The sequence below is a fragment of the Monopterus albus genome, unplaced genomic scaffold (assembly GCF_001952655.1).
Source record: "Monopterus albus unplaced genomic scaffold, M_albus_1.0 scaffold49.1, whole genome shotgun sequence".
NCBI lineage: Eukaryota > Metazoa > Chordata > Actinopteri > Synbranchiformes > Synbranchidae > Monopterus > Monopterus albus.
Genome location: NW_018127929.1, coordinates 273,524 through 295,576, shown reverse-complemented (window position 1 = coordinate 295,576; position 22,053 = coordinate 273,524). Strand labels below are relative to the sequence as shown.

Below are 22,053 nucleotides of genomic sequence, written 5' to 3'. Positions count from 1 at the left end.
AGACTGGCACTGTAAGTGTTTTATTTTTCTTTCACACCACTGGTCTCTTTCTGGGAGAATACAGTCTAATACAAAAATCTATGAACTAAATAATATCATAATTCAATTCTAGCGGTAGAGGTCAGCAATATACGCGTATGGTTTCAAGAAGCCAAAAATGTTGTAGAAGAAGACGAATTATCGCGAGATTCAGTGGCACCGGCACTAGACAGTTGGGTCCCTGAGTTCTGGTCGTAAAATACCTTAGTCTATGGAAACTATTTGTTTTTAGAAAGTAAGATCGAACAGATTTGAATATGTAAGAACCAGACATTACAATACAGTTGCTATCGCATTGTATTTCTGTATTATTTTAGAATTAAAGTAGAGAGCTGCTCGGTTGTTAGCATGCGGCAGTTAGCTGGGTGCTAAAGTTGGCCTCATCAACATTTTTACTGGATATTCAACTTAGAATCAAGTTTCTCTTGACAATCAATTTACAATGAAGTGTCACTATGAAATATTGGGTGTGAAGCGAGACGCAGGAGACGACGATTTGAAAAAAGCCTATCGTAAATTAGCGCTGAAATGGCATCCAGGTAAGTTGTGATAGAAACCTAGTATAATAAACTAGGGTGTCAGTGTCCCTGTATCAACGCTGCACCTGAATGAACTCACTTCGATTCTTTAAATAAGAAATTAAGAGGTATTCGCCGTATTGCTACGGTACAAAATGTGATAATAGACTTAGTTAAAACTGGTCTTGTAGCTCAGTGTAACATGCACTAGGCTAGTTTAGACATTATTTTGTAATCGTGAAGGATATTATTTTGGCTACTTAAAAGTTCCAGCGAGTCGTATGAACCTATGTGCTATGTCAGAAACCTAATCTGAATAGTCTGTAGATGAATGTGGTGGAATAAAAACATTTCACTTACAATGTAGTGGAGGTATGCATTTAGGCTCACAGGTGTAAACGTCACCTCTGAAATAGTACTTTTCTGTAGAGCTGCAAAGATTTGCCAATTAATATATTTGTTGCTGGACAGAACATTAAATTGGCAACTAACTGAGAAGTGGTGCATTCTTTTCTACTTTGAGTTTTTTTGTTCTTGCATCAGCATGCGATGCTGTTAACTCAAACCCTACCTTTTCAGTAATGTTGTTCACACTATCAACAGCTGTGGTTTCTCTGAAAATTTCAGATAAAAATCTGGACAGTGCTGAGGATCATCCAGATAAAAATCTGGACAGTGCTGAGGAGGCAGCAGAGCAGTTCAAGCTGATTCAGGCAGCCTATGATGTCCTAAGTGATCCACAGGAGAGAGCTTGGTGTGTACAAATGTGTCTGCATCCTGTTTGTGTAATTAGCAGAGTCACAGAGGTCTTCCTAACTCAAAATGTCTTTACTGTTTTATGTACAAATCATGTGGGTTAAATAATGTATAGTTTGATGCCTCTGTCTTCTCCTGTGTGGCAGGTACGACAATCACAGGGAGGCCCTGCTGAAAGGAGGACTGAGTGGAGATTATGAAGATGATAGCATTGATCTGCTCCAGTACTTCACGGTTACCTGCTACTCTGGCTATGGAGATGACGAGAAGGTTAGTGTTTGTGGACATGTGTGCAAGGACCATTTTGCTAAGTATGCATAAATGAGGATAAATAATGTTAGCATATGATATTAGGTCAACATAGCCCAATCCTTTCTCTGCTTACTCTGTTACGTGGTGAGTTTGGGAGGAAAAGAAAGACCATTTATGTCAGGTGCAGAGCTGCGGGAAACCTGGAAATTATGCCCCAATGAAAAATCATCCAGTCTCTTTTTGAGTATGCAAGAACACACAGCCAGTCTAACAAACACACACAGGGAATAGTCCTCAATATTTGATGAAACCCAGGTAAAACCTCTGGTTTAAATTCCAAAAACGGTACAAAACCATTAGAAGACACCGTCCTTATGGCAGCAGTTGCTTGACAGGTGGTGCCAGCAGCTTCATCCTTTGGGATTTCTGGGAACAGAAATTCTGCATGCATCTAAGAACATGATTTTCTTATTTATTATTCCCTCTTTTTTTATCCACTCTGCCTCCCTAGGGCTTTTACACAGTTTACAGGAATCTGTTTGAGTCCATTGTTAAGGAGGAGATGGAGCACAGCAGAATGGACGATGAGGAAGAGGAGGAGGACTTTCCTCCCTTTGGAGACTCTCAGAGTGACTATGATACTGTAAGCCAGCCCCACACTTGAGGTTCTTTCACTGTTTGATCATACAAGAGTTCTTAATACAGTTCAGTTACATGAACAAATCATTAAGCAAGTTTTCCTTGTTTTTGCCACTTGATCTGAGTAAAAACAAAAAAGCAACAACTGAAATATTAATAGTGAACCAGTAAAGATTACTGATGGTCTCTTTTTCTACATCAAAGGTAGTGCATGTGTTTTACGGCTACTGGCAGAGCTTTTGCTCTCTTAAAAACTTTGCCTGGAAGGAGGAGTATGATATACGGCAGGCCTCCAACCGCTGGGAGAAAAGGGCCATGGAGAAGGAGAACAAGAAAACCCGAGACAAGGCTCGAAAAGAGCGCAACGAGCTGGTGCGGCAGCTGGTGGCTTTTGTTCGCAAACGTGACCGACGCGTGCAGGCCCACCGGAAGCTTGTGGAGGAACAGAACGCTGAGAAGATCAAGAAGGCTGAAGAGCTGAGACGGAAGCAGAAGCTCAGCCAGGCCAAGTATGCAATGGAGAGGCAGTTTGGTAAATTGGACTTTTTTTAATGGTTTCTTCTTCATACTCAACATACTGTTCCGTTTGTCCTGCCAAGACTTGCAGAAGAGTATAAGGAGCAGAGCTGGGCCGCCATGTCAGAACTGGAGAAGGAGCTGCAGCAGATAGAGGCTCAGTACGGAGAGGAGTTTGGAGATGCATCAGAGAGCGAGGAAGAGGAGCAGGATTTGGATACGAGGGAGCTGAACAATGAAGACGGAGGAGGTTAGTGAGACTACATGTGTGGCATTTAAATTGTATTCTGTGTGGTTTTAAAAGGGTCTTAAACTTGGACAGTGTAGAAATTCTGTTTTTCCTCTTACAAGCCAATGGAATGAAATTAATGCTTGATACGGTCTGATCATGTATTATATTACATCTGTCTAGTGTTGCAGCTGAGAGAAACACGAAGCTGAACTTTAAATTGAAACTTACTGCGGAGCTCCCGGTAACCTCGTATTGGATATGAATTTAGCTTTAGGTCTGTCAGAGCCAGCTGGTTGTTGTCTGTAAATTAAAAAGAATTTAAGACATAACACTTAGGCTGTGTTCATAACGTATAGGAGGTTACATCTTATTTTGAATTTTTATCTGAAAGGTACTATGATTATCAGTTTTCACAGATTTAACTTGACACATGATCTTTAAATAGAAGTTGATCAGTAGTGAAGTATAAAGTTTTCATGTTGTGTGTTTGTGTCTAGTGTTTGCATTTATTTTTTCAGTGCATCAATATTCATTCACAGATGCAGACCAGCCTGGAGATGAACCGACAGTTGACTGTCTTGATGATCTGTACTGCCCAGCCTGTGACAAGTCATTCAGATCATATAAAGCGTGAGTATCCTCCCACCTACCTGCTACCACCCGGACCTACGTGCTAGTTCAGCTCCCCAAGCTATGAATGATTTTAGTGACATTTGATCAGCCCAGGGGTCAATGATTAAAGGCTCCAAATGCAGCGATGCAGTAGTCACAGCTTCAAATGCATTCATTTAACTTTGACTAACTAAGTGACTAACATGTCATAGAACTTGATTTAAATCCAACTTTAACAGCAAGTTGATGTGACTAAAATGTATGGCTTGATGAAATTGCAGGAAAGCAGTAAACTGACTGACATGAATGTATTTTGTTGAAAAAGCGTTTTTTTTTTTTTTTTTTTTTGCTGTCAGTGATGATTTATGTTTCTAACAACACATCTGAACAATTTAGAAAACCTACTAGTCGAGCTTGAATGACAAGGTCAGCTACTGCTAATGTTTACACACATGTTGAGGGAGTTTTCAGATCGATTTGGTTGTGACTCATCAACTTGCTTGAAGCTGTTGAAGATTTTGTTTGTGCATTGTCTTTGTTATTCTATAGACATTTGAGACAAATGGTACAGTTCGAAATGATTCGCTGCCAGTATAATTCCTGAATTGACAAATGTCAGTTACTCTTAATGATTGTTAATATTTTTTGGTGATGATACAGATTTGTAAATAGTTTATACACTTCACTCACTGTTAAATCTGTGTTGTCGAGGCTTTTTCTGTTTTCATTGTTTCTTACTTTTTCCTCTCTTCAGAATGAAAAACCATGAAAAATCAAAAAAACATCGGGAGATGGTGGCGTTGCTACGGCAACAGCTGGAGGAGGAAGAGGATTCATTTGGTTTGAACCTGGATGAAAAAGAGGGAAAAGAGGAAGAAGGTGAACTGGAGGAGGAGGAGGAGGAAAAGCCAAGGCAGAGGTACGTCGCTCATGCTGGATGCTTTTCACCTGGTTGGAATTTAGTAACATGTCCGAATTCTTATACACATATAGTTTTAGTTGGTTTTACTGACATTTTATCCACCTACACAGGCTGTCTAAAAAGCAAAAGAGGAAAAAGAAACAGCAAGTAATGCAGGTGAGTAATTTCTTTGTTTCAGCGGCTGTGCTTGGTTTAGTGCACGGTTACTGCCTGTGAAATGAACCTTTCTTAAAAGCCTTCTCTGTTCTCTATTCATGCTGTCCTCCTCCATAACAGAGTGTTCTGGAGGAGGAGAAACCGACGCTAACCACCTGCGAGGAAGATGCCCCCGAGAAGTCATTGGACCCTGCCAAGCCCGAGAAGCAGGATGATGTCCCTCCCACAGAGGTCAAGAGGTCAGTCCAGTTATTTCTATTTTTTTTTTTTTTTATATCTTCAGCTCTGTTTTCTGACCACGTGTTCTTCATGCTACCAGATACAGTCACTGTCAGGTTCTCTGGATTTGTTGTTGACTTTAACATCAAAACACATCCCACAGATCTTCTCCAAAACATCAGACTTTAACCACCTTGCATTTTCAGCCATCAGGCCTTCATCAGGGTCACTTTAATTGAGTCCACAAATGAAGCTTTTTAAGATCAGGCCTAGGTGAGTTCCTGTTTCTTGACCTAAATTGTTGGCTATTTGGACTTTGCCAATAGTGACCTATCACACTCTTCTCAGGAAATGCCAGTGGGCTACAGTGTTCCTGAATTTTCAAAGCTGTATTGAGTCTGTATTTTGGCCACTTGGGGGCAGCAGAAGAAAAAACAACAGACATTATCACCTTGGAATGTAGCTAAGGCAAAGATGTTGCCAAACAGTAACATGTGCAGATATTAGTTGTTATGTTTCTAGCAGTAAAGATGAACAGAAGTCCAACGTTCACTTTTTAGCTCTAGTTTGGTCTCATAACTCCTAAATATCTTGCTGTCTAGGTCACTAGATGCTCCGCTGTGCTCCACACTTACTTTAACCCTCTCTGCCTGCTGTGGTGGTGAGCAGGTAGCGTACAGTAGGTTGATCACAGTGGAAATGATCTCGATGAGAGCTGAGTTAGTGAGTCATAAAACAATAGCAATGGCTTCTGGTGGTGCTGAGGGGAACTGCAGCTTCATGCCACAATTCTCTGTGGACATCCACTCTTGATTCAAGACAGAGCAACCAACCTTAAAAAACTGAAACCTAGTTTAAAAAAACCTCAGGACCATTTCATGAGCACTTATTACACAAACTTCACACAGTTAAGAAGAGGACAGGGATATGAACCGACTCTGTGGTAAATAGGGAATGCAGCACAGTTAATTCCTGAATTACTAATACATTTTTATTTATCTGTCATCTAAACATTGCCTCAGCAGCTCTGGGAAGACAAAGGGAAAGAAGGGAGGAGGAAAAGACAAACCAAAGACTGTCAAGTCAAACACAGGAGGAGAACAGTTTCCTGAGGTATGTAGGTGTTTTATGGAAGTCTTTTGTATTTACCATTATATATTTACCATTTATCATTATTAAAAATCTCTTCTGACTACACATGCATCCACATCGGTTTTTACTTTGCCATCCCTCTGAGTTATGATAGTGGAGCTTTATCGCCTACGTTGTGTTGTTTAATCATAATCATATCTCCATTTCCACCTCCAGAAGGACATAAACCTCCGCTGCGTGACCTGTAACAACGAGTTTCCCACAAGAAACAAGCTGTTTGACCATCTAAAGACCAGCGGCCACGCCAGTGCCCTCTCCTCAAAAGCTCCTCACAGCTTCATGAGCAAGAGCAAAAAAGACAAAAAGAAGAACAGCTAACATCTTCTTTGGGCCGAGGAGCCTCAGTAGAGACACTGGAAACTTTGCTCTGAGGATGTGGAAAGTGGACTTTGATGGATATGTCAGCAGCTCTGAGGCTGACGAGAGCCGATAGTTTTTGTTTTTTCAGTTACACAATAACTGTGGTCAGTGAGAACCCCATGTATGTGTGAGAGCCCGAGTCTTCCATATTGGAATGAATAAAACCTTCTGAGCAGCATTCACAGTGACTTATGAAAGTCTCTCTACTGATGAACCAGAGGAGGAAAAACAATCAGACCCCTACTAAGAACCATCTCTCGTGATTTGTCATGAAGAGCTCTGTTGGTAACCATGTGCATCCTAAAAATAAAGGTGGCAGTGCACGTTCATATTTATACAACAGCTCTGGAATGATTTGCACCAATGCCTCTGGTAACCATGTTTAACAATAGAATGTTGGGTGTGTCTGTACAAAACGTGCACCTGTACCCTTTATATGCTTTTTCTTTTTTTAAATTGGAAAGCCAGAACACTGAAATGACAGATTTAATTCTTTTATCAAACAGATTTCTTTTACTATACAGTGGCTTCATTTTGCACACTTTGTGTTGTAGATTAAAAGGATAAAATACTTGTCCATTCATCTACACTCCACTGACCATAGTTACATTTCAGTACAGTAGAAACCCCATTGGCGGCAATTACAGCTTCAGGTCTCCTCTACAAGCTTCCTGGATTTGGGCAGTTTATCCCGTTCTTCCTGACAGATCCTCCCCAGCTCCTTGAACTGCCTTCTTCAGGTCTCTTATGTCTTACAGGGTTTGTCTGAACTTTGGCTAGGCCACTTGAGGACAGTCTGACTCATCCTGAAGCGCCTCTGTTCAGTTTCCCACAGGTGGACTCCAGTCAAGTTGGAGACACATCTCAAGGGTCATTAAAGCAAACATCCGTTGTGCCACAGCAGCACGTGTAAATGCTTCTGCTAAATTCTAAGGACATGTTTTCAACTTGACATTATGGGTCAGAGTCTAGGTGAATGGACAAAAATGGCACGTCCAACCGTTTAAAGTGAAATAAGTGAATACTCTGTGAAGCCGCTGTACATTAGCAGCAGAGTGTGTTCCGCTGCAGACGGACTGCAAAGCAATCATAATGCTGGTTTAGTACATCTAAAAAGAAACTTAAACCTAAGTTAGAAATAAATATATAAAATGTGTTTGTCTCAGAGTAGTGATGTTTGCTCAATGTGTTGAATAATTCTGCATCATCACCATATGAGAAATAAATGTTCTGAAGCGCAGGTGTCTTCATTGTTGTGACATACATATAATTTAAGTGTTAAAGTTCCCTTTTACAATTATATTTATAACATATTAAAAGATTTACAATTTCCACTGCTTTTTAACGGAAGAGGATGCTCTCAGAGGCAAAGCCATGGTGATGACAAAGGTTTAACAACACAGTTTTATGAATAGGATCACTGATTTATTTCATGCTTGGTGAATAAATGTAAACATATACAATGATTGTTACAGTATGTTCTTGCCATTTTTTCCAGTTGTGAAATATATAGTTGTGGCAGTGATATTCTAACCCTGCAGTGAATGGGCTTATAAAAATATCTGGCCCATATTCATTCCACTCAGTGTGGAATGTGACTTTCTGAGTGAAAACCGATCAAGTCAAAAATTTCATTCTCTCAGCAGTGCATGGGAGTGCACAGTTACTGCTTACAGTAACATATGGCCACTGCCGCTCTGGCTAATGGTTAACTGGGGCACTGCTGACCCCTGACCCCTGGGAGACACAGCACAGACACACAGGTTGCACAGGCATGTGAGGAGGGGTGAGAGTCACTTCTGTTTCAAACTCAGCACCTTGTGTTTGACCATTTCCACATGGATCTGCAGGCCTTTTCCAAAAACATCCTCGATAGTCTCATACTTGTCTCTGCCAGTTCTGTCATCAGATTGGTGCCCACATGAAGACTGATTGTGCCATCTTCTCTGGCAGTCTGGCAAGTAAAAATCTGTTTGTGTCCACCTGAAATCACATTTATTTATTGTCTATAGTTTTATTAAGGCCTTGTCTCACCTGAAAGTTGTACAGTAAAATGAATCATTGCATCTTTGGTGAAGTGCTGTAATAGATGACTATACTAGCAGGGTGCTGTAGCTTTTACAATAACCATTAAGTCAATAGTTGGCCAAACTGGCACCAATAACTCACAATACCAGTGAAATGTCACCATTTTCTATACTGGTGTGGCAAAACTGCTTGGACACATAGTTGTGTATTTGTGGTGTTTGGGGAAACATCAGAAATACTCCTTTTCTTTACTGTCAGAGGGACAGATATGGGGTTCTGTAATGAAAGAAAAAATAGAAATTTCTCCCTTTTGGCTTCAGATTTACAGACATTTCAGCCACTGTCCTACTAATAAACAGAACAGATTAAAGAGAAGATGAACTTTTACATCAAGCATTGATGATGCACATGCACAAGCTACAGGATTCCTTTCAAAGCTGTTAAAAAAGGAGGCCTTACTGAGGCCACAGTTTTTGCAAAACACCTGAAAAACAAGCTCACACCTCCACTTACTGCTGCCTCAAAGTGAAACTTCAGCCAAAAATATATTTCTGACTGTAAGATTTACAAATGATTTGTAGAAATAACACTTTTTATGTCAGTTCCTGAACCTTTACATGAATGTAGGATTTTAGAAAGATATGAAAAAGAAGTGGCTTGTTTGTGTGAAGTAATTGTTAATACATCTAAAGGTTGATTACTAAGAGAATGTTATGGAAAGTAACACAAAAAGCAACCTATGATAATACACAGAAACAGATGCATCTATTTCGAGGCTGTACTCTAATCAACATATTAATCACTTTCTGCCTCTGTCTTGATGCCTGTAATGTTTTTGTCTTAGTGCTTTAATTTGTTGTTGGCTTTATAACCTGGTCATGAGACAAACAACATTTCATATCGCTGTTTAGGGCTGAAATAACAAATGAACTTGTCTGGTCAGTGCAATGTTGTGCAAGAGCTCGTGAACCACTGTACAGTACTGTACAGTCAAGTGAAGAGATCAACCCTGTGATTATATTTTTACAAGAACCTGAACTATGCTACCTGATGGTTTCCATAAAGGTGTCCCTGCGGACCTTTGAACACATCTGGGTCAACTTGACAACTGCGGTCACTCATAATTTAAACAGCACAAAGAAAGTAGTCATGAAACTTTGAGTACCGCCAGAGTTGGAACAAATAAGTCATTGTTTTGCAAGTGACAAATACATCTCAAATCCTGACATTAAAGTCCCAAGTCAAGTTCTGATACAAAGGAGAATGTTCATTCGGAGGCTGTCAGGGTACGTCCAACTGGTAGGAGACCAGGGGCAGACCCAGAATACACTGGAAAGATTAGGCATCTCATCTGGCCTGGGAACGGCTTGGAATCCTGCCAGAGGAGCTGGAACATGTCAACATGGAGAGGGACGCCTGGACTATCTTACTTCCAACCCCAGAAAAGCAGCAGAGAATGGATAGGTGACTACGTAGGAGTTCACTGAATCACAGATTGAACCCCTAAGGCCTAATGAGTGAAAGGAGGAAGATGGCTCATGCTCCTTTTGCAAACCTTATCATACCATGGCTGCATTTTAAATGCCTACGTTGTTCTCTGAGTTGGGCAGTCTATAATTCTGGTCATACAGCTCCGTCCAGTGAACCAAAATTGGAAATCACAAAGAAATGAAACTCACATGTAAAGACAGTTTTAATTAATTAATTTAATTAATTGTTTATGCAAACCAACAGTGCCATTCCTCAAACCACGCTGCTAGTGTCTAAAAATGCACTGACATCAAGATGTTTCCTCAAGACTAAGTTAGCTCATTTTCATAAAGAAAAATCCCCTATTTTATCTAGTGAAAACAAGATATTCATCCTTTTATTTTTCAGCAATAACAAGTTAATTAACCCATTATCCCAAGATAATGCAATTTAAGACATGACTGGATTAAAAAGATCATTAAGACCATGGCTGTTCTCTGTACAAGAAAGATATAGAATATTACAAAAACACCTGCAGGGGATAGTGGGTAGCTGCTTCTCAAGGTCACAGATTCATTATTATTTCATTAACATCTACAGTTCTCAAGAAAGCATTTGTTACTTTACACCCAATTCAGTAGATCCAAAAAGGGCAAAATGAACTTAATCAGTTGTTAGAGAGGCACACAGTTGAAGAAATTCCCTTTTACAATGGCTATGTTAAAGCAAACAAGAGGTGGTCTATCTCAAATAAGACTATTTTTTCCATGTTAACAGATGTATAAAACATGCAATCCGCTGCTGAGAATGTTCCCAAGTTGGATTCTGGGCCTTTATGAGACGTTCATCTTTTTTTCCATGTAGTTGTGGATGGACTTGTTAAAAACAGCTATGAAGAAATCTGCATCTTCCATTGTGATGCACATGGAGGGTTTGATGCGAAAGGTCTGGAATATTGAGAAAAACAGAAAATAAGAGGGGGATTATGACGTGGAAGAGATATTGCTTTGCCAGAAAATGTGGCATCTCACTCTCTGTCACCGACATTGAAAACCCCATTTAACGTAAACTGTCTGCCATAACTTGGCCTATAATGAAGATACAACCCTGAAATGTTCAGGTGAGATACACAGTATTACTGCCTATCATACCTTACAAGATGATCTGGATCCGATCCAGATTAAGGATTTTAGGACACATTTTGTGTTGTTATGGATCTCATTTTCCACAAGGGACCCATTTGTGTGAGTGAATGTTGTGCCTTGGTGGAGGTACATGTGCACTCCGAACGCTCTTATATAATGATTTTCATGTTCTTAAGAGTTATTTAAGAGACTGGTTCGACTCCAGGTCTCTCCACATGCCTAAGTGTCCCTGAGCAAGACACTGAACCCCGAATTGCTCCCGGTGGCTTGACTAGCGCCGGTGCATGGCAGCCTGTCATCATCGGTGTGTGAATGGGTGAATGGTGTATGATCTTCTGTAAAGCGCTTTGGCCAGTGCAACACACTGTGAGAAAGCGCTATATAAAATACAGTCCATTTACCATTTACCATTTATTTAGGAAAATGAGGAGCTTTTCAGTTAACAAGATGAGCAGTGAAAAACTGCAGCAGTGCTTTTTTGACTTTGTAGTAAGAGAGTGTTAAAAACTTGCAGCATGTTTTCTTGTACATATTATAATGACTACACTGCTGAAACATGAAATACCTGCAGTACTTTTTCTAATGCCTGTAAAAGCACCCTGCGGTGCAGGCATTGTAAATAACAGGCTTTACACTAAAATTGTCCTTTTAGAGTGATAAGAGCTGGAGGAAAAATTATCCAAAATGGCCTTATTGAAAGGCTACAACAGCTGAACCAAAGAACAAAATGTTCCAAATTTAAATATACCATCAGGGTTTTTTGTTTAGCCACTACCAGAAACGACATGCTGACTGACAGAGAGACAGAAGGTAAAGGCCGGTACCTGTCCGTACATTCCTCCTTTCCCTATCAGGACTCCCATGTCCTTGATGTCCTCAAAGATCTCGCTTATTGCCTGAGGAGAAAGTGGCGCTCTGCTCACCTTTGAATGATAGACAAAAGATTAGAAGCTGTTTGTGACTGGACGTGTCACCCATAGCAATTGAAGTAACTAACTATAAGAACACTATCTAACAGCTTGTGTCCAATAATTATTTGATCACAACTCAAGCACCTAACCACTAACTACTCATCGGCTTGAGAGGCTTTACATCTGAATACTGGCAAGGCCGACCTGTGCATTAGAATAGCACTATTAGTCAGTTTCTTGGCTAATTATAACTGTGGGGGGAAATGTGGGCAGTTCAGACACAGCAGCAGAAAACAGTGTCCTCCAGGGATAATGAATTTGTACTTGTGGCCAGTTACTAATCTCAACTTTAATTCAAAAACATCAAGCAGTAGAGGACTGAGATGCAACATTTCTCTAAGTTGAATTAATACATCATGAATGTTGCTTTTATAAAATGTAATGTATGATGGCAAGGAGACTGCCTGAAGTGTCTATTCAATTTGTCATTTTTGAGGCTGTTGTTTGTGTTAGCACAACTTCTTTTCAGTGAGAAAATTACATGATTAACAACACCGACATGGCAGGATATTTATCGAGCTGTACTGCAACTGCCATTTCTCTTCATTTGTATTTACTAGAGTCTTATTTTATCAGAGGTTTCAGTGCTGCCTCTTCTTTTCAAATACAATATCTGCTGGTATACACACTACAAGAAATAAATCCGAACTTCAGTAGTACATGCAGTTCAGCTTGAGGTTGTTGTGGTCACAATTACAGATGGTCACTGCTGCTCCAGCTAATGGTTAACTGGAGCGCTGCTGGACAATGCTCCCCAGGAGGCACAGCACAGACACGTTGTGAAAACATGTGAGTGTCACGTAAACTCAATACCCTGTCTTCGACCATTTCCACACCGATATGCAGGCCCTTTCCACGGACATCACCGATGATCTCATACTTGTCTCTGAGTTTTGCGAGTTCTATCATCAGATAGGTGCCCACATGAAGACAGTTCTGCTGCAGGCTGTTCTCTTGAATAGTCTGTCAAGTAAACATGCATTAGTCACGTTTGGGTTACAATTCAGTGTGCTTCAGTGTGAAGTTTAGCTTTCAAACAGCCCTGTGCCGATGAATAGGGCTGATGTAGAGAGTGAAGATGAATTCTTACATCCAGCACTGATGAAGCAACCACACAAGCCAAAGGATTTCCTCCAAAGGTGTTAAAGTGAGCCCCCTTGGCAAATGATGCTGCAATTTCTGGAAAACATGAATAAACAAGTTCACGCCACCAGCCGCTGCTGCTTCAAATTAAAACCTTGACCAAAAATATATTTCCTCACTTTAAATTTCTCATCCTCATGTTTTCATTGTTGCCTCTGTATTTTAGTAAACACATCATGATTTCACAATGGCAATCAGCTGTAGGGTCTTTGAGTGAAGTAAATATATCTAAAGGCTGATTACAATGAAAGAGCTAATAATAAAAGAAACAACCTGTGATCACACATCCACTGCCATCCACCTGAAAAGAAGGTAGGGAGCCATAGCAATAAGGATTAGAGGTCACATTACAATATACAGCAAGTAATTACAACAACAATTACAACTGTTGACCCCTCTCCATCTTCAAATGAGAGGGCGGCTTCTTTGAGGGTGAAGTGTTGAAAATCTATAAATAAACTGATCAACCTCAGAATTACTCTGTTAGAAGGAAATGTGAAAACCGTGTCTGAGGTGAAGAACAGTCTACAACCACTAAGTGGAAATAATGAATTGCTTAAAATACTGTATACTTTAAAGAAGAAACTGCTAAATCTGCTATCATTCTTTATCATTCCGTGCACTGTAACCATCTCTACTAGGGTAACTAGACAGAGATCGTCCATCTCTACACAATAATCCTTCTATTCAATAGTGGAAAATGAAGAATAATACACATGTACACTCTTTATTTAATGAATCTTTAATGAACAGGCAGATTTTCAAACAGTATTATCTCACCTGGAGTTGTAACAATGGCTCCCATTGGGAATCCATTACCGATACCCTTTGCCAATGTAACTATATCAGGAATGACATCATGCCCTTGAAAACCCCAGAAGTGGCTTCCTGTTCGCCCAAATCCAGTCTGAACCTGTCAGGAACAGTTTATTTACATTTTTATTCAAAGGCGATACAGAAATGGAAACAGGGGATCTGTTAATCTAAGTATTTCTGATTGAATCAACAGAGTCTGAAATGGTAAACAATTCTATCTAAACATACTGTACATTTTTAAAATATATATCTAACCTCATCAGAAATGCAGACCCCTCCTCGCTCTCTCACAAGCTTATAAGCCTCCTTGAGGTAGTTTTTAGGGTACTGCACCGCTCCTCCGATTCCCTGTATAGACCAAACACATTCGCATCTCACATCAATTAACACAATAATCACGATGGCATAATAACACAAGACTATGTTTTGCTCTTCCTGGTTTAAGATAAATCTACTCAAAGTGTGATTATTTATTTACAAATAGAATATACATGACGTACAGTAATAACAATATTGAATGTGTCAAAGCAACAGATCAACAACACACATGGATACGAGGGGCAGTTATTATTATTCTAAGACTTTTTAGGAATACAACAGAATATGGTACCTGAAGAGGCTCTGCAAAGAAAGCAGCAATTCGACGTGAGACACTAGTAGCAAGTGTCTCCTGTAGTTGTCCAATGTATTGTTCTTGTGCCATGCAATGACCTATGGGATCCAACAAATAAAAGTCTTTTATATCAAACTAACACAGACATTTATGGGAAATTCCAAAAATAATGTTTATGCAAAAGCTATGGGCTGAGCAGACATTCAGTGTTATAATCATTCCATTAAACAGTGTGATGATAAAATTCTATGATTACTACATGGCTCATAGTTAATTCTTAAGTTTACAACAACCAGTCCTAAATACTTAAATCTTTTTATGTGATCTTGAATATTTTTCTAAACTTGTGAACTGGCTGTAATAAACACTTTATTAATTCTGTCATATTGCCCAACACCTATCAACTAACCACTAAATTTAATGTAGAGCAGGGTTGTTATTGAATGATACTGGTATTGTGTTGCAGCATAACGGTCATTTGTTGTATGTAAACCATCAGATACTGTAGATATACTAACACACTGATCATTTCCAGGTAGACTCTGTGGCTGACACACAGGCGTGCAGTACACGGTAGAATTAAATGATCAACAGTGTTAGACTTTGAACTTTATAAATGCAATTCAACACTTCTTTTGTATAACCTTCAGGGTTAGAACGCCAAACACGGGCCACATGAACATACACCAACGCCACCTGAAATGATGGTTAATATTTAGCAGGAATATTGCAAAAGAAATGATATTGCTTAATCTCACTGACAACTGTGGTGTATTTTCCTGTTTATGAGAACACTGAAAGTGTTTGTGTACCTTGGGCACAGCTACACTCTCTGATGGTCTGCACAGGAGAGTCCCTGCAGTGGCTTCCTCCCCATAGACCTCTGAACACATCAGGGCACATGGTCTGTTTATTGGGCAGAAACCTAGTTAGCTGGGTCAACCTGACAGCAGCAGTCACTCATGGTTAAACAGTATAAAGGTACATTTCAGATCGATATAAGGAAGCCATGAAAAAAAGAAAAAGAAACAAAACTCTGTTAAATTTAATTTGTTCACTGAATGCATACAGTATCAGCATTCATGAGGCAGAAAAGAAAATCTTTGGAGTGACTGCTAATTAACTCCTATGCATTTCAAGTATGGATATGTATGGCACAGAACATCTGCTTGGAACAACAGCTATTTTTCAAACAGATGCTGCTTGACTATTGTGTGTGGCCTTGTTTATATATATACTTGTGGGGATGGAACACTAGGAGCACGCTAGCTTCGTGGGGACCAGCATCATCTGTGGGAACCAGAGGCTGGTCCTCACAACGCAGTTTGTCGAATTTTATGAAAACAATGTGGTGTAAACTTATAGCAATTGTCAGCTTTAGTTAAGATTAGGGGTTGGGGCTCAGCAAGTAGTGGTTATGGTTAAGTGTTAGTGCAAGTCACCTAGAAATGAATGCAAGTCTATGTAGGGACCCGGTAAGTGACAAAAACAAAGATGTGTTTATGTGTGTGTGTGTGTGCGCATGTGTGTGGATCCCTTCTGCTTCTGTGTGTGTATGCACTAATTGAGAAAATTAGATTTCACAGCTTCCCCTCTGCCTTCTGTGAAATGTTTATCATACATGCATCTGCCCATTTATATCACCACGTTATATATTCACCTTCATTAAAATAGGAAATATAATGTGCACCATCAACTGTTTGCTTTTTTCCTAATATATTATTACACATTAATGTATACATACATTTGTGCAACCTATGCCATTGGCAATGGGGAATTTATATGCTTCAACGGATGTAAGACCCATAGCTGATGTGCTGCCACCGTGGTATGATCCTCTAGGAGAGAAAACTCAATCAGGAACATTCTGGACATCTAGATTACAGAGAAAATGTCTTAACAACCAAGCTATCAAGCTAGACAGCATATGACAGACTGAATGAATGAGCCTACAATTGAAACATTCATAAAAATATGATTTTATGTTTCTGAGCAGGAGCTGGAACCCTGTTATCGGTTGTTTACTCAAACTCTGTGCTTCTCCTGTATGTGCCTTTTAAAAGAGTCTATTTTTGTCCTAATAGAATCTTGAATTAATTGGGAGAAAGGATGAAATACAGCAAGACCAATAAAAATCTACTGCCAGCCTGTGAATTTTAGTCTTTAGTCTTATAAAAAAGTAATGTTTCTTTTACATAATGTCAGACAGAATTAGAATTTAAATGTTCATGCATTTTTTAAATGTAATTATAAAGCACACATCGATGCCTCTCACTACGGACCATTCATAAGACATACCTGAAAGTGATGATGTCATAGTTGCCAGTGTGGAGCCGAGCCATCAACATAGCCAGGTCATTGGCTTCTGAGCCGCTGTTGGTCAGATATATCACCTAAAACAGAAAAACACAGAGCAGCAGACATTTTAATTATAGCCTGCATATTTATACAGGCTCTTGGCCTCTGCTGATCAAAAAGAAAAAAGCATGCACCGCTATACCTTAAGAGGATCTGGTAAGTAGGAAGCTAGTTTCTCACAGTACTCATGGATAAAAGGATTGACATAGATGTTAGTGGTATGCCACAGTCTCTTCAGTTGCTGCTCTGCAGCTGCAGTTACTTTCCTGTGCACACACATATCAGGAATAAGATACAAGAACACCAGTGGGAGTTTTAGTACAAACTGCATTTCACAATAAAACATCGCTGTTTTCACACAACAAAGAAAAAGGGATCTTACGGATGGCAATGGCCCGCAATAACAGTAGCCACACCGGCAAACAGATCCAGGTATCGCTTCCCATCCACATCCCACAGCCACTGCATGTATCCCTGGTGGACGAACACTGGTTTCTTATAGTAGGTGACCTTCATGGTCATGGGGTTGCAGTTCAGTCTGCGGATCTCCATCATTCTCTCTTTGGACATACCCTAGACAGAGACACATCCAAAGGACAGGGGTTACGACACATCCAAAGGACAGGGGTTACAGTATAGGATGATTATCTTTTTGTTTTCCTTTAGACTGAGCTTGTCAAAGAGATCAGCTGTGTGCATTCATCAGTGCAGCTGGATCTATGGGTGTGCCTGTGAAACGCCATCCTAATGAAACTGTCAGTGAAAGTCCCGGCATGTTTATATTAGTCTGACATAACATTTTATATTCATGACTGAGCTGATTACAGAAACAGGCTCCAACTGGCAATTTAGAGACTGTAAAGTATGAATGGCAGATGTTGCTCTTACCTTGTATTCCTCTGGTTTGAAATTGCATGGGGGCATCTCTGGGACTTCTTTGGGAGGGTATGAGAAGGTTGATTTCTGACATACTGCCCCTATGAAATAATTCTGAATGAGCATCAAACTGTGAGGTAAAAGAGTTATTCTTGTTGTGTAAAATTATTAACAAAGGCATACTTTAAGGTTGATTCTAACATTTTATGAATTAAAAACTTAATTAGTAGAAGATTAACATTATGTTTGTTGACTAGTCAACCTGTGTGTTTACTTTGTGTATGGTAATTCTGTCATAGTTAAGATTTAGTTTAGAGCACACATACGTTTGCTTACTTATATGTTACAATTATGTTTACATAGTTGAGTATATCATTCTATGTGTTCACTGAAGTATTGGCCTGTATTTACTGTGTCAGCCAACTGGAGCACTGTTTAACATCAAAGGGAGACTGGTTCACTAAAACACTGAATCACATTAGATTTACAGCTTTAGCAAAGAGGGTCCACAGTTAAGTTATATTACCACCTGGCTGGCAAGATAGTTTAGTAGCCAAATGGAAAGCCATGTTTTATAGAGTGTAGTTAGTTAGTTGGAAACAAAGAGGTGAGTGTAGGAATTTTAGACAGAGTAGGATTTCCTCTCTCTATAGGAAGCTGCCTTTCCCATTGGAGCAGGAAGGATGCAGAAGGGGGACGGATGGATAGATGGACCAATGGAGCAACCCGAGACCACCAGACCAGCCTACAATTGCACATTTCAAATTGTATAAGTAACTGGGTTTCAGGAGGGTAGGTGTTCTTTCTCGTCCCGAAGACGAATTGAACAGGTTTTGCTGTTGAGGTTAGGGCTTCAGATAGAGATGGAACCCAGAGCTCTGTAAATTGCTTTATTCGATGGTCTGTTTAGTTATGATAATAAATGTTTGAAAATTGATATTTGATTCCGATTATTCTTCATGAAAGAACACGCTGCATTCTCCATGATCTCTGTGTTCTACCTGGCTGAGGCTGATCAAAGCTCTACTGTGACATTTGGTAGTCGTTTATGAAACAACCTGTCAATGACATTTTACCAACAGGTCTTACAACTGTCAGCTTTCTTTCTATATTTGTACCATCTATAACCAGGCACATATTAGATTTATAACCTCTAATTAGTGTTAAGGCTTTTGTTTTGATTGCATTTAGAATTTTCTTTCCAGCAGGTAATCAGATTAAAACCTGACTGGCACTAACCACATTGAGGTTACTTTAGAATATTGTACAACACAGAAGAAAATGCTGCCTGTTTACACCTGGCTGTAAAATGTGAGGTAGAGGGAACACTCGTCTAGCTAGCAACTATTCAGTTTATATTATCACAGCAAAAGTGCATGCTGTATTTCTCTCTGGAGAAGCTTGGACACAGAGGAGTGGAGATTATGCACTGGTCAAAAAGGTATGTTTTACCACTGTGCTGCTGCCATTTAACTAATTTAAATATAGTTGTATAAAGTGCCTAAAAGTACAGAGCGTGAGCTTTTTAAACATAACCAATATATTGCACAATATACATCACCCAGTAAGTTATTGCCTCAGCCCTACAAGCAAGATAATTAAACAAGACTAGAAGTCACGTAAACACCAAACTAAACCTGTCCTGTCCAAAAACAACTCAAACCCAGGGCAAATAAACCCTAGCCCACTGCACAAGCCTCAATAAAAAAAGAGCATGGTGTGCACGCTCTTAAGCGCGCGCACAGCTCGCACACAGAGCCAGAGCAGCTCCTCCCTGAGGAGAAGAACCAATATAGGAGAAAGGCACCTGGTAGCGCACTGTGTATAAAACCCTAATGCCAGAAGGTGAAAGACAAGGCTGCGCACAGCAGCTCCATCCAACAAAGCAGCCAGACTCATGATTACTTAGTAATTTGGCCAAAAGGCAAAACTTGCAGACAGTGTTACAGACAGTGCAGCTCTGAGGGAAACGTCTGCACACAGGTGCACCAACCGGTCCAGCCCGAGGATGGTTAACTAGACAGAGATAAAGGAAACCTACTGTGCTACACCAGGAAAAAATAACGCATTAGTCCTACAATAAAGTCTAACTTTGCCTGCATGACTTTGATATTTAAGGCTGCAACTAATGCCACCAACGACCCCCAACAAAATCGGCAACTAGTTTGATAATCAACTGATTCTTTAATTGACCAGCTCCAGCTTCTAATGGGTTAAAATGTTCTGCTCCTCTTTGTCTTACCTGATAGTAAACTAGTATAATGTATATCCTTGGATTATGGATGATTGATCAGTCATAATAAGTAATAACATCATTTTAACACTTATGAAATTGTGTAAGGCATTTTCACTATTTCTCCAAATGATTAACTGACTAATTGAGACAAACTACAGATGAATTGATAATGAAAATAGCCGGCAACTCACCACTTGCTAAGTGGAATCTGTTCAAACTGGCCCGACATCTGGACTGTCCCTGTGAGACTGCACCACGTCCACTGAGACAGGACACAACTTTATACATGCTGAGCACCTTCACAGAGGATAGACAATGCCTTCACACTGACACTGACACTCAGCAGCAAACTTTATCTCTAGGTAAACAGGGTGTGAGGGGGGTGTGAGGGGGGCGGGTGGATGATCATCTTCTTCGCAGTCCGCTGCTTCCTCTTCATCAACTTCTTACTTTGATTGGCGTAGGCTAGAGTAGCGTTACTGCCTCCTACCGACCGGGAGCTAGGGATGGAGCAGTAAATTGGCAGGAGAATGAATGAATGAATTCATTCTCTCTAGTAGCCCTGCCTTAATTACCAAGGACGCACGCACGCACGCACGCACATGACGCGTTTATTAATATGCAATGAAATAAATAATAAATCCCTTTTGCACATTTGCTGATCTTTCTTGGTAAGTTTCAAATCCACAAACTCAAGTGGTCGTATATTGTTCTATTTACTACACTATCCAAAAATATGCAGGCATACAAGACAGCTGAAGAATTACTCAGTTTGTCAACAGGCAGGAAATGAATTCATTTTTCATATAACAAATCCAAATATTTAACTGTTTCATCCTTTCAGTGTGAGGATTTGCGTTTCCTTTCATTTTAATACATCTTAATTTAGTTTAGATCATTTTGAGATTTGCACTACTAATTTACCAGACAAAACTAATATGAACTAGTATGACATTTAAAATACGGCCAACATGATAATTGATAGTAACAAATGGAATGATTTTACTTTTGATTCTTTAACTACTATTAATACTTTTGTTCTAACATAATTGAGTTAAATTATTAATGCAGGACTTTGGCCAGATGTGGAGTATTTTATAGTCTTGTATCTTTACTTTTACCTAAGTAAAAATATCAATACATGATCTACCACTGTATTAGCATAACAATGCCACATATGAAAAATATAACCAAAGAAGATCAGCTGTTAAAGGGTGTGGATGTCTGGTCACCTGGTGAGCAGGAGATCACACCTCCCTGCGCTGAACGTGATCTACCCTGGGTGTCTGTGTGTATGTGTGATGTTAATTTGTATGTTAAACTGGCCAAGTGGTCATCTCAGGATGTCGAGCCCTCGGTCTCTGCAGGACATCCCAAGACAAAGCAGAACTTGCAATATGTTAAGTGGGTCTGTGTGTGAATGCAAAACAAGCCGACTTGTCTTTGTTAAAAGGTGACACAGGGAGGGATGTACCTGCATCTCCTTTTGTGTTTCTGCTACACAGTCATGGTCTTGAGTGGTCTCCATTTGAGAAGCCATATTAGCTCCTGCACTGGAGAAGTGAATGTGGGGTTTACTCAGTAGCTGTTGGAGGCCATTTACTCTGTGGGCTGACAACGTGAAGGCCTGTGAGTCCAAGAAAGCCTTGACACCATGGGTGGTGTGAACAATGGTCTGATTACTCATGGTAATGTGTGAGGTCTTCATTATTGCTTTTCCGATTGCAGCCACATGTCTGACACATGTAGGATGTCCCATTTCTACATTGTCAAGTCTGGAGCTGTAGTACATCAGTACCTTCCTTTCTGTACTCCCACTTCCTCCCTTTTGAAAAAGAATTTTAATTCTCATCCCTCAATTTTCATCAACATCTAAGTGAAACGGCTGGGAGTAATCCGGGGCATGTAGGTGGCAGGCATTAGCTAACGCAGTTTTGGTATCAACAAACGCTTTATCAGTGGTCCAAATCAGCGGTGCGTGGTAGTTCTTGTAGCCTGCCTGCATAATGAGAGCATGCAAGGGA

General features: G+C 40.0%; 2 protein-coding genes across 3 annotated transcripts; one reads left to right on the top strand and one right to left on the bottom strand.

Annotated features, from left to right (window-relative positions):
* Positions 1 to 112: 112 nt before the first annotated feature.
* On the top strand, positions 113 to 6,551 carry dnajc21 (DnaJ heat shock protein family (Hsp40) member C21). 2 transcript variants are annotated; one of them, XM_020600879.1, is made up of 12 exons: positions 113 to 578; positions 1,218 to 1,311; positions 1,460 to 1,583; positions 2,077 to 2,208; positions 2,409 to 2,713; positions 2,804 to 2,970; positions 3,492 to 3,582; positions 4,319 to 4,483; positions 4,597 to 4,642; positions 4,763 to 4,881; positions 5,884 to 5,974; positions 6,170 to 6,551. In XM_020600879.1, the coding sequence occupies exons 1-12, from the start codon at positions 482 to 484 to the stop codon at positions 6,329 to 6,331; spliced, it is 1,593 nt and encodes a 530-aa protein (XP_020456535.1). In that variant the 5' UTR covers positions 113 to 481; the 3' UTR covers positions 6,332 to 6,551. The 2 variants fall into 2 exon arrangements, with proteins under 2 accessions (XP_020456535.1, XP_020456536.1); XM_020600880.1 differs by having other exon boundaries at positions 114 to 578; positions 5,887 to 5,974.
* A 3,515-nt stretch (positions 6,552 to 10,066) lies between these two features.
* On the bottom strand, positions 10,067 to 20,456 carry agxt2 (alanine--glyoxylate aminotransferase 2). The gene is made up of 14 exons (XM_020600794.1): positions 20,221 to 20,456; positions 17,806 to 17,894; positions 17,300 to 17,490; positions 17,060 to 17,183; positions 16,858 to 16,952; positions 16,304 to 16,397; positions 15,372 to 15,465; positions 14,557 to 14,657; positions 14,202 to 14,294; positions 13,911 to 14,043; positions 13,078 to 13,166; positions 12,801 to 12,950; positions 11,841 to 11,939; positions 10,067 to 10,818 (listed from the first exon to the last, which is right to left on the bottom strand). Exons 1-14 carry the CDS (start codon positions 20,315 to 20,317, stop codon positions 10,705 to 10,707), a joined length of 1,563 nt encoding a protein of 520 aa, XP_020456450.1. The 5' UTR covers positions 20,318 to 20,456; the 3' UTR covers positions 10,067 to 10,704.
* Between the last annotated feature and the right edge of the window lie 1,597 nt (positions 20,457 to 22,053).